At 41.7% G+C, this 12,874-nt stretch overlaps 1 protein-coding gene across 4 annotated transcripts in view; it reads left to right on the forward strand.

Moving 5' to 3' along the window:
- Positions 1-12,874, forward strand: part of ARID4A (AT-rich interaction domain 4A) — a 62,757-nt gene that overhangs the window by 16,085 nt on the left and 33,798 nt on the right. For all 4 annotated transcript variants that reach the window (XM_028731729.2, XM_077919577.1, XM_028731649.2 and 1 more), the window contains 4 exons: positions 1,485-1,617; positions 4,423-4,502; positions 6,098-6,174; positions 8,955-9,121. In XM_028731729.2, the coding sequence (XP_028587562.2) occupies positions 1,485-1,617; positions 4,423-4,502; positions 6,098-6,174; positions 8,955-9,121 (457 nt within the window). The remainder of the gene's footprint in view (positions 1-1,484; positions 1,618-4,422; positions 4,503-6,097; positions 6,175-8,954; positions 9,122-12,874) is intronic.

Genomic DNA, 12,874 nt, shown 5'->3' on the forward strand with positions numbered 1-12,874 from the left:
CCTGAAATCCCCTAATTTTCAAGAGATTTGCCTTTCACCATACAAAACACAAAAAATGCCCCACTCAGAGGACAACGTTTCCTCAGAAGGATAGGCTACCCATTTCTTCTGATGCAGTCCAGAAGGTGACAGCCTTTGGACAAAGTGCATAAATGGCTTCTGAGGTGGAGAAGTGTCTTGGGCTTCCTCTCTCCCTTCTTGCGTCAAGTCTCTTCTGAAATGGAAAGCACACTTCCCATTGAAATATCCTTGAGGATCTCGCTGTTTGGTGGAGTTGCAGAAGTGGCTGAGAAACGCAGTGACAGGAAGCATCTGGAACTTGGGTTTTAGGATTCTGCATAAGTGTGGTGCTGCGTGGAATTCTACATCCTGGAAACCTTTTCTTCTTTAACTTTCTTCCTTCTGTTGCTGTGAAGTCAGATTTGAAAATGTGCTGGAGTTATAAGAGGATAGGACCCTGCAAAAGCTCCTTGCCATTTAGGGACTAACAGAAGCTGAATTAATTATACAAAACTATTTCACACTTTTTAATAATTTGTATGCATACTGGCTTGTCTTGGTGTAGGACTTGGACTATTTTTGGTACACAGGGCTTTCAGTTTTTAAATCTCAGTAAATTTTAAAATGTGTACACACACACACACATACACGTACACGCTGTATTTCAGGACAAAGCCTAAAATAACAACATAAAAATGTTCTGAAGTATATAGAAGCATGTATGTGAAGAAGCATGCCTAAAGTAACAGGCAATGGAAGCCAAGCTGCATTTAAATCTTCCTTATTAAAATTAGATAGATTCATGCCTTGTTTTAGCTTGCTTGTTAGAGGGGAGGAGGCTGTTTTGAGAATAGAAAAGGCAAAGACAAAAATTGGCAGAATATAAGCTTGAGTGGAGAGAACAAGAAGAAGGGCATAAGAGAGGACAAGGAGGAGATAAGGTTGAAGCACATAAGTGCTTTAAAAGAAGGACTAGTGTTTTAACAAGCTCCATTCAAGCCTTGATTCAAGCTTCCCTGGCAACAATAAATATTGGCGGTTTATTCTTGGAAGTGCTGAATTTCAGAACTAACTGTGGACACGGAGAAGCTGTCTTTGCTGGGTCACCAAGTAAAGCCCATGCTGACTTGGAATCCTTCCGGGTGTAAGGAGACCGGTAGGCTACGTGGGTTGGTTGAGACACTTTTGAGAATAACAGCAGAGCAGAGCCCCATGAGCTCTCTGGCTTGCAGCCATGGCAGCACCACACATGCAAGAGTTCTTGATTCTAGCCCCAGCACCTCTCGACAGCACAATGCACGTATGTCAGCACAGGGCGAATCTTTAGCCTGCTGCATTCTGCTTTGTGTTAAGCCATTTCCTGCAAAAAGGAGGAAGGTTGAAAAGCAAGAGCTGTTGAGGTATCAAGGCTGCGACGAGGTTTTGTGCTCCTGTTAATCTCCACATTCAGGCTGTCTAAAATCACTGTATGTTTAACTCTCTAGTAATGAAGATGAAAAAGAGGAAGAAAGTAGTGAAGAGGATGATGATGATAAGAGGCGTCTTAACGATGAATTGCTTGGTAAAGTTGTCAGCGTGACTCCCAGCTCTGAGGAGGCTGAGTGGTATCCAGCTTTGGTGAGTGAGAAATATTTAGGGGCTTTTATAATAGGGGACAAAAGCCAGGTGCTTTTCAAAGGGGAGGAACTTCAACGGGGCAAAACGCCTTTTGAAACCAGATTTGAGTGTAAAATGGCTTTGAGATCTTGTTCAAAGAAAGGTGACAATAAATAAAGCAATAAATAAATAATGCTCCTGGGTCTCCAAGTTTAAGGAAATGCTTCTTTTTTTTGGGGGGGGGAGAAAAATGAATGCATTAAGTCCATATTGAAAATGGTTTTTTTTTACATCCTTGGTAGTTCAACTCTTGCTCAATCAGTTCCTGCACAAAGGCAGGTTCTGCACATACTACATAGAATATAAACCTTCCTGGTAAATACGTTCGGTGGGGAAAACGTAGTTTCCTATGGAACTTGTTTCTATGACATCATCACTGAGATTTAAGTACTTTGAATAGAAGTCCCTGAAATCCCACTTGGCTGATGGGAACCCTGCTCAACCCAGTGGGAGATTCATCTTCCCCACCTGATTCTGAAGGAAAATTCCGTAGCTTTTGCTCCTCCTGCCTGCTACAAAGTTCAGCATGATGAAACCCAGTTGTGGTTTCTGTGTGTGCAAGCCCACGTGGTTTGAATGCTGTTCGCGTCAAATGCAATTAGACATATAAATTATTTTTAGCTAAAACAAGCATGCATTGTGGGCACCCAAACACTCTCATTTCTTAGCATGTTTCAGAAGGAAGATATACCTGTTTAGGTTGAGCCTTCGGACTCATGATTAAGTTAGAGAAAATGTAGCTTTAGATGAAATCTTATTGTGTTACTCATTTGATTTGCCATGGTCATTCTTTTCATAGGTGGGTTTTTTGTGTGAAAGCAGCCTTTTTTTTTAGATTTACTATGATTCCTCTTTTAGGTACATGTAAAATACGCTTGCATGCACTAGGATTTTCCTTTTTTGCATTTGCAGAGCTCACTATGCAGTCATTTGGACTGGGTTTTTTAATCATCATCATGATTTATGTCACTTGCAACAGATTAAAAACAAGACAGAACCTATCCAGCTGAAGAGCAGAATATAATTGCTTTATAAAAAAGTCCTACCTGGAGGCTTGCAAGCCACAATACAATAGGCAAGAAAGGGATGGGGAGGGAAAACAAGCCAACCTGGGCACCATTTCTTAAATATACAGAGTTGTTATTAAAGTGCTCAGTTTGAGTAGAAATAGTTCAGGAACTAGAGCAGCCTGATGGAATGGACCCACTCTCTCTCTCTCCTTCTGCTGCAGCCTGATGATTGTTGAGGAGAAGGGGAGCCAAATGGGAGCCAGTCTTTTAGTTAAATATCTGGATTTGTATATAAATATGTATATTAATAGACAAGCGTGAGGATTTAGGGATCACTGTCAATAGCGCATTGCTAATCCCTGGAGCTCCTGCCTTTATGGCAGTGAAATTTTTCTTATTGGTGTAACTTTCCTAATTGGGAAAATGCTCTGGAATGCATGGAGTTCCTCAAGATGGGGGCAGGAGGAGGAGCATGTATAATGTGTGCAAAATCGGAGGGAGTTAAAGATTTAAAAGCAGTAGGGTTCTGTGGCATTGTCACAGGAAGCAGCTATATTTAGTAGTTCCCAAAGCCCCCGGTGTTGTTTAACATGCATGCATCCCCTCTTCTGAGACGAGGGTTTACTTAGTACAGTCCTTTCAGCCTCTCAAAACAGTGGGAATGAGCTGCCTGATCATGTGGTGCTGGTGTGCATTTAGAATGCATGACTGGCAAACGACAACACCCTCAATAAAGTAGGAAGATTTTACTCTATGAATAAGCTTCACTTTTCAGACTTATAGGCTTGAATCTACTGATGCACATTAAGGTTAACAAATTATTTCTGATGAAGAGCTTGGCACTGAAGAAGCTGACCAGGATAACCAAGAATATAGAAAGTTGCTGTCCTATCTAGCCCTGTATTGTCAACACTGACTGGCAGTGACTCATCAGGGTTTAATGCAGGCAGTCTTTCCGTGCCCTACCTGGAAGTGCTGGGATTAGACCTGATGCATGCAGAGCAGGTCCTCTGCCACTGAGCTATGACCCTTCCCCAATCAAACCTATTTTAAGCGTGAACCTGAGCAAGTTTGATCTTGGGAGTACATATGCATATGTAATCTCATAGTTGGGCTTGTTGTGCGGGTGGAAAGGCAGAGATCTTGGCTGCAGTTGTTATATACACATGATTTTAACGATGGAAACTTACTGGATTGTCTGTCTTGTTTTGTGGGAAGTTCGCAATACTTTAATAACATAATAATTGCCTTTAGGGATCAGATCAGGCTCCTTTTGGTCTCATTGCCTTTCTGACAGCAACTAACGAAATGCCACATAAATTGTACAGCTGGTGGCCTTTCCTCAAGTTTGTTGGCAGCATCTGATATATTGCATATGGTCTCTGATTATATTTAGCCATCATAGATTATAACCAATGTGGCATCTGTCCTCCAGGAATTTGCTAATTTTTAAAGAAATAATATTGAGGCTGTTATTTCCTCTTGTATCTTTATGGCTCATGGTGTGAAATGCTTTTTCTGTCCTGAGCTTACTGCTATTTTAACTGGGTGATCTCCAGCATTATGAGAGATGGAAGAAAAAATTACCTCCCCACAGTGTCATTACCGAGTGGATTTGTTCTGGAAAATAAAATGCTGCTATTAGGAGTTGCCATAACAGAGCTGAAACATGATGTATGAAACCTTTTCCCCCACCCCCTTAGTAGGAGCAATTTTTAAAAATCCTCAATGCCATGTGTTCTTTTTGAAACTTCAGGTCTTATCTCCCAGCTGCAGCGATGACATTGCAGTGAAAAAGGACCAGTGTTTAGTGAGATCTTTTTCAGATTCCAAATTGTGAGTAGTTTTTCTAGACATCTCTCTATCTCTCAGGTTTGGTGTGTTGCAAAATAAATACATAATCAACTGACAAGTTAAAGTTCAGTGGTTTAACTTAGCCCTCCTCCAAAGTCAGAACCTTTTCTACATAATCCTATTGTCAAGAGTAAATGCAGGAAGGACATAATTAAGGTAGCAGACTAAATTCCACCAGTGATCATGAAATTTAACAGGATATTCTTAATTAGGGTATTCCAAAAGGTAAGCATGAATCTTGTGGAAGACTTTCATTCTTCACTAGGATGATCAATTTTGTGTTAAAGTTTAATATAAAACACCATCTTGCCTTTGCGACATGCAAATTTTCAGCTGCAAGCTATTAGCTGTGGAGCTACCAAAATAATTTTGGAAGTGTGTTTAAAACTCACAATCCATTTCCTGCTTATATTTTTCCTACTTCATACAATATGCGATGGAATTTTCGCAAGACTTCTTGCCCCAACCCCTCATTCAGAAAGGCTTTCCATTGGAAAAGAACCAATTAAGGGTACAGACTTACCAAGACAGTTACAAGATATTTCACATTTGTCTTTTTGCCTTATTTTTAAAACAACATAATTTTTAAGAACTATGCTGATGAAGAAGATGATGATGATTAGCTATGTCAGATTAAGTTACATTGATGCTGACTTCCATGCTCAGAGCACCTTATTACTTCCTTGTTGGTATTTGGGTACTTAGCTTGGTGAAGCTGTCTTCAGGTGAACAGTTATTTCCCTGGCCTGAACATCTGAACTCTTCCGTACTGTGAGACTGCAAGTAAAGAAAGGAAATACATTGAAGGATGCTGTCCTTTATAGAGACACATGTAAAAAATTTGTTTCAGTACTTGGCTTTTTATCAAATGATTTATTTTTGTTTTTAATTTTTAAAAATGCATGTCACCAAAAGTTAAATACAGCTGCCCTTTGAGTTCATCAGTGAAGATAAGTTACAGTTCAATAAAAGCTACTGCTTGTTAGAATGAAAGATTATAATTGACATTTTTGTATCTGTATCAAAGTTTTTCCATTGATTGCTTTGCACTTACTGTCTGCTGCTTTGGAATTCCTTTTGGCAGAAAAAAGGGCACAAATGAAAACAAAATGAATAATATTTTACTTTCTGTATTTAATTATTGCATACCAGATACAAGATTGCATTGGAAAATACAGTGTTCTTAACTTGCAACCTCATGGACTGTTCACCTAGTTCTAGTTCCTTTACTGATAAGGCTTGCAACTATAATATGTATCCCTATAACTCATTCATTAGTGGTGCAACAGAGCCATACAGTAGTATGGCATGTATTTCAGATTATTCAGACAGAAGCACTGCATCACCTGCATTAATCTATGCAGAAACATCTTCATATAGATGGATGGTCCCTGTCCATAGGTTAACTTTAGTAAAATTAAGCATTGGGATAACTTGTTCAGCTGTTTAAAAATGACGATTGGTGCAAATGCATGGTATCAAAGAAAGAGTATACACAGAGGTATACTTTTTTAAAATGAGAAGCTTCGGGAAAATGAATGTGGCATATTTAATCCAATTAAACAATTCTCTTGCAGTTATTCAGTAGCAAGAAAGGACATTGAGGAATTAGACATCCTAAATGTTACAAAATCCGAGTTGTCTTCTAGAAAAGGTAAATTTCAAAAGTTACTGTATAAACTGTTTATGAAAGCAAGTTAGTTATGCAATTATAGTTATGCAACTAGTCATAGAGACGGAATCCACATGGTCCCAGGGCAGGTCCATCCAGTGTTAGGTGGACAATAGTCTTGTACAAGCTTAGAAATGGAACATAAACTAGTAATGCACTTGCAGAAGGGAGGCAGAGACCAGTAGGCAGGCCTGTCCACAAAGTACAGGTTATTGATTATGGGTTTAAAGGTAAAGGACCCCTGACAGTTAAGTCCAGTCGCGAACGACTCTGGGGTTGCAGTGCTCATCTCGCTCTATAGGCCGAGGGAGCCGGTGTTTGTGTGCAGACAGCTTCCGGGTCATGTGGCCAGCATGACTAAGCCGCTTCTGGCGAAACTAGAGCAGTGCACAGAAACGCCGTTTACCTTCCTATTGATCTACTTGCACTTGGACGTGCTTTCGAACTGCTAGGTTGGCAGGAGCTGAAACCGAGCAACGGGAGCTCACCCCGTCACGGGGATTCGAACCGCCGACCTTCCGATCGGCAAGCCCAAGGCTCAGTGGTTTACAACACAGCGCCAGCCACGTCCCTGTGGGTTTAATGACATACAAATGTGTGTACCCTAATGGACAATTTCTGACTTGAAAAGCAGCCTGGGTAGGAAGACATCTGAAGGGTTGAAGCAGTGAGGGGCAGGTGCTTAATACTTTCTCCACTTGCTACTTTCCCCTTTTTATTCGCCTTGCCCAGCAGCCTTTCTCTGGTGTGTTGGCAAGGGGGAAACGGATGTCAGGAAGCATGTGTGTTGTGAGAACAAAAAGGATAGTTGCAGCTGAAAAATGATATCCAGCGAAAAGCTCCTCCCACCTGACCCTGCTTATCTGTCCCCACTCACAGCTGCTTTTCTTGATAATGGGCCATGTCTGTTTTATTAAAAAGTGTTTGCATCTAATCTGCAGTTAGGTTCTATTCAGGATAATGAAGCACATAAGTGTTGTAGGCAGTTCATATAGATTTCAAGGAGTAGAATTCCTAAAAGAATGGAAATGTCCATGTGACTATTTGGTGGCCAGTGTGCAGGAGAAGTGTCCCAAGAGTCAAGGATTTGTGGCACACCTGGGTGTGAGCAGCAGAGCCCATAAATCTGGCCATAAGAGTTAGGCTGCATATATTTCTGTTTCCAGCCCACATTGAAACAGCTGAAAAGGAAAATGCAGGAATGTGGCCATTCTTGCAGTAGATTTTCTAAAGGAATCTTCCCTGTCAAGCAATATACAGTGGTACCTTGGTTTTCGAACGTCTCCATTGATGAACATTTCGGAACCCGAACACTGAAAACCTGGAAGCAAATGCTTCCGTTTTCGAACGTGCCTCATAAGTCGAACGGCTTCCACTGTGTGTTTTTCAATTTTCTCAGCTGAATTTGCAAACAGCCCTTTGCGCCTCAGTTTTCAAACGTTTCGGAACTTGAACAGTCTTTCAGAATGGATTGCATTCAAGAACCAAGGTACCACTGTACAATTTTCTGGTTATCACAGGTACTTGATTTGCAATTTCAGAGCATTATACTTCTAGGAAAATGAACGTTATAGTGGGATACTATTAGTTTGACTCTTTGCAGAAGGTGAGCATTATTTAAGATGTTAGGCTAGTATTACCAGTAGATACCCTGGTAAACAAATGCCTAGGCTTAGGGTGTATTGACATCTTGGATGTCATATATTGAAAGCGGCATGTTATGAGTGAAATCAGATAGAAGTGTAAAAATACTGTAGGGGCTTATAAGGCAGAGATTTGTGTATCTATATGCATGCGAACCAAGTTTGTACAGTGACACAATTAATAGGATGCTCTAAAGAACATGACAGGCTTTTGGAACTCCAAGGACCAGTGGCGTAGCGTGGGGGGTGCCGGCCGCACCGGGCGCAACATCTGGGGGTTAGGGGGCGCAAATTACTTGCCTTGCCCCGGGTGCTGACAACCCACACTACGCCACTGCCAAGGACAAATATTTATTCTAGTATTAGCTTTGAGGTCCAGGGCTACTTTGTCAAATATTGATGTAACTATTCCCACATTTTAGTTGATGTGTGATGCGGGGAGAACAAATCCTGCTCTTGGAGGGGGAAAGTCAGCGGAGAGTTGATTCCATCTGGTTAGGAAGGCTATGGCTTAGTGGCAGAGCTCACTTGTTGCATGTAGAAAATCCTAAATTCAATCTCTGGTATCTCCAGTTGAAAGAATCTTCGTTTTGGGCCTTGAAAAGATCTGCACCCCAAAACATGGAGGAATGCTGCGATTCAGAATCGGCATTACTGAACCAATAGTCGATCTTCATTTGAGGCAGCTTTATATGGTGTGGAATATGTTCTTCTAGTCTGCAATAAGCATAAACCCGCATTATGGTGTGAAAGCTTTGGTTGTGTTTTCACTAAGCCTTGTAAACGTCAAGATGATTAAAGGAATGCTGAGGGTTAAGCATTCCACATTGTAGGAACTGAGGAATTTACACATAAATGAAGGTTGTGAATTCTATGCTACTAGTAGATGTTAAGAAAGGTAATCATTTCTTCAGATTAATTTGGTATATGCCCCTTGGAAGTGCCCCTTTATTATTTTATTTTGGCATTAGTTTCTCACCTTCCTCTTGATAACCCAATATTGAATTTGTGACCTTAACGTATGGCTGAAAAAGGAGCAAGGATAGCGCCAATTGGTAATAATGCAGTTTTGATTCTTAGTACCTTGAATGAGTAAGCACGGGACGTTTTCCTCCGAAGGGTTACAAGAGGCGAGCTCCTTCTTCAGTCTGAAAGTTATACCTTCGAATTGGAAGATGGATATGCGGGAAATCTTGGAATCCTCCAGCAGTGATGAAGAAGATGGCGGGGAGCCTGGGAGTGATGAAGAGGAAGACAAAAGAGAACATAAGGAGGAAGAAGTAGTGGTGAGTGGGTTGGCTTTCCTTTGTACACATGTGTAACTTAATATGCTCCACATATAATAGAGCTCCTCAAATGTCATGTTTGAAAATAATTTCAAGAAAAAAATTAGCTTGATCCTACAGATTGCTCCTGTGGTCCTCCAGATGTGACAGCTAGCGAGGCCAGTTGTCAGGGATAAGGGGTTTACAGTCTAGCAACATCTGGAGGACCACAAGTTTCCTATTCCAGCTATAGATACTTAAATGGAAGCAAATCCCAACATTTTCTGCTGCGTTTGCTCCTAGACGGAGCTACAGAATGGCTGGTGACACAGTGGAAGGAGCCAGTGAAAGCTCCACATTCCCATGCCCCTACTCTAAGAAGCATGTCTCCTTCTGGTGGCTGGCTGTTTCTGTCTTTTAAGAGCTGTGAGGTGTGTGACTTCTCCCTGACCCAAAACTGTTTTGGGGAGTAAGTGCAGCCCAGCTAGCAGGAATAAAAAGCAAATAGTATCCTATCTGAACATGTGTGAGAGATGCCCAGAGAGAGTAGCAGGGGAAGATTTCAGACCATCTTTGGATGGTGTCCCCACTGCAACTGGAAACTGTAGAAACTGACCTAACAGATACTGAACACAAGAGGAATGTTCTTAGCTTTTTCACATGTTCCTGCGAAAGAGGATTCCATTTCTTACTTCGAGCAATTTCTTTCCAGGTTACTTTCCATAGGAACATTAATGTAGATTAGATGAGGGCACATTTTGATAAATACTAGGCTGGAAAATCTTAATTTCAGAGAGTTACTAATTTCAGGAAATTAAAAATCCTTTCAAAAAACACTGAAGGCCATTTTGAGTGAGCAACACTGAAGCATGCTTTTCCCTGTGGCATATTATTATTATACTGCACATAATTTTCTTAATAGTTGCATTATTTTGCACTCCTGAGATGCAGAACCAGGTGAAAAATGCATGTGTGTGTTATAGCAGGCATTTCCAACAGGTAGATAGATCGTGATCTACTGGTAGATCATTGGACATCTGTGGTAGATCACTGGCTCCTCCAAAAAAACCTCAACAACTCAACCCCTGTTTTTAATTCTGAGTAGATTGCAGTCTCTTGGGAGTTGGCCACCCCTGTGTTATAGGTACAGTGGTGCCTCGCAAGACGAAAAGAATCCGTTCCGCGAGTCTCTTCGTCTTGCGGTTTTTTCGTCTTGTGAAGCAAGCCCATTAGCGGATTAGTGCAATTAGCGGCTTAGCGGGCTTAGCGGATCAGCTGTTAAGCGGCTTAGCGGATCAGCTGTTAAGCGGCTTAGCGGATCAGCTGTTAAGCGGCTTAGCGGATCAGCTGTTAAGCGGCTTAGCGGCTTGGGAAAAGGGGGGGGGGACCCTGCAGGAACTCGCAAGACATTTTCGTCTTGCGAAGCAAGCCTATAGGAAATTCGTTTTGCGAAGCACCTCCAAAACGGAAAACCCTTTCGTCTAGCGGATTTTCCGTCTGGCGAGGCATTCGTCTTGCGGGGCACCACTGTAGTAGACAATGGCAGCAGGATTGGGGGGATGGAGATAGACTTTTTTAATGTTTCTTCTGCATGTAATAATGATGGTACATAAGAACAGCCTGCTGGATCAGGCCAATGGTTCATCTAGTCTAGCATCCTTTTCTCACAATGGCCACCTCGGTCCCTACGTGAAGTCTGAAAGCAGGACCTGAGTGAAACAGCACTCTCTCATGATCCGAAGCTACAGAGCCATTGCGGCAAGTAGTCTTTGGTAGCCTGACCCATGAATTTGGCTAATCTTTTAAAACCATCAAAGTTGGTCATCACTGTGGGAACGAATTCCATAGTTTTACAATGTACAATGTACTTTCTTTTGTCTTTCCTGAATCTTCCAACCGGGTGGAATCCTAGGAGATGTCTGTGGCTTTTTAGTTGAACCTCATTTTAGTTTGGGACAGCATTAGAACACTTGAAGGCTACTTAACTAACTCTCAGCTGCGCATCACTGAGGTTACTGCAGACGAGATGCAGATTATTTTCACATTAATTTAAAATACGTGTAGTCTGAAGAGCTAAAATACAAATATTGCAGACAATTGAGGCAGAATTTCTATCCTGATATACTCAAGAGTCATTGCGCTTCAAAAAGCAGGCAGGCATTTCCATACTCAAAGTTCAGAATCAGCTGTCCCCCACTTCACCAGTTATAGCTATTGTTCCTCTTAATTTTATGTGGTTATATTTACATTATCGCCTATCCCAGCCATTGGTGATGAAGCCTCAGGACTCCAAGCAATTGTGGTTTCTCTCAGTACTCTTTCCAGCAGTGAAGGAATCAATCTTCAGGGTATACTGAAGATATAAACTTCAGGGTAAACTTGAGTTCCTCTAACTCTTTCTTTCTGAATCCATGAAGAGTGGACTTGGCATCTTCAAATAAAGCTGCTTGGGTTTTCCCCCCAGCAAATCATAATGCTGCTCTTATACCATGGCTTAGAAGAGCTCTTTAAGGCTGCATCCACATAATACATTTAAAGCACATTCTCCCCTGACGCCCCCCCCCCCCCAAAAAAAAAGAATTATGGGAACTATATTTTAAGAGGGATGGTTCTTAGATGGGAGGGAAATACTTTAAATTTATTGTGTATATGCAACTTAAATGTACCACTGTGTTCTTGATCTCCTTTTCACAGATTTTTTTTTATTTCCCTTATTTTTTGTACATACTTTTAGCCCACTCTTCACCACAGGGTCCCAGGGTGGGTTACAAAAAAATTACAATTCAAAGGAATACAGCGCACAATGTTTAGATCCTAAAATAAAACTACAAGACAACCAATATCGGAGTTACAAAACAGCAGTTCAGGATGAATGAGATGGAAAGATGCCAGCAAAAAGAAAAAAAGTTTTCATTGAGAGATCTCTCCTCACACCCCCTCTGATTTTTTGAAAAGTGCAGTGGAGGAGCTGGCTGGTGTGAAGTAAATGGGATAGTTACCACGGGGGTCACCAACCTTTTGGGGCCTGTGGGCACATTTGCAACCCAGAGAAACCATTGTGGATATCAAGCACACACCACAACCTTTTCTATGGGCAGCAATAAATGCTTCTTTCAAGTCTAATTTAAGCAGGGAGGGAACACTCTGCAGGTGCCAAGGAAGGCCTCTGTGGGTATAAGAAGACGTCGGGTGAGCTTCCCTTGGAAAGCGATTTCGTAACGGTACCAGTACTGAGAAGGTCTGCTCCTTTGCAGCCACCTCCCTCTCTTCACTTCTCTCTTAAGGTTTGGAGAGAGAGATGCGAGAGGAGGTGATTTTTCAGGTAACCTGGCCCTATTGCTGTTTAGATTAAATCCAGCACTACAGAATTGAGCCCTGAAGCAGGGCCTGTGCAGCAGCCCTGTAGTCAACCTTTGTTAACTTGGGCAGCCATATTTCTAGATGGGGAATTTGAGAGCAGGGGCATAGTGCTAGACAGTCCCCGCGCTCACTGTTGGAAAGTATGGGAGGGCTGGGCCCGGAGTGTGCCCGGAGGTTAGGTTAAAATAAAATTTAGTATGAACACCAGGAATTAAATGACCGGCATGTTTTTAGATTCAGGTAGGTAGCTGTGTTGGCCTGACGCAGTCGAAATAAAAAATTGTCCAGTAGCAGCATACAGACACAAAAGCTTATACCAGAACAAACTTAGTTGGTCTGTAAGGTGCTACCGGACTTCTTCTTCTTCTTCTTCTTCTTCTTCTTCTTCTTCTTATTTCGATGGCGTATTTTTGT

This window comes from Podarcis muralis, chromosome 1 (assembly GCF_964188315.1).
Source record: "Podarcis muralis chromosome 1, rPodMur119.hap1.1, whole genome shotgun sequence".
NCBI lineage: Eukaryota > Metazoa > Chordata > Lepidosauria > Squamata > Lacertidae > Podarcis > Podarcis muralis.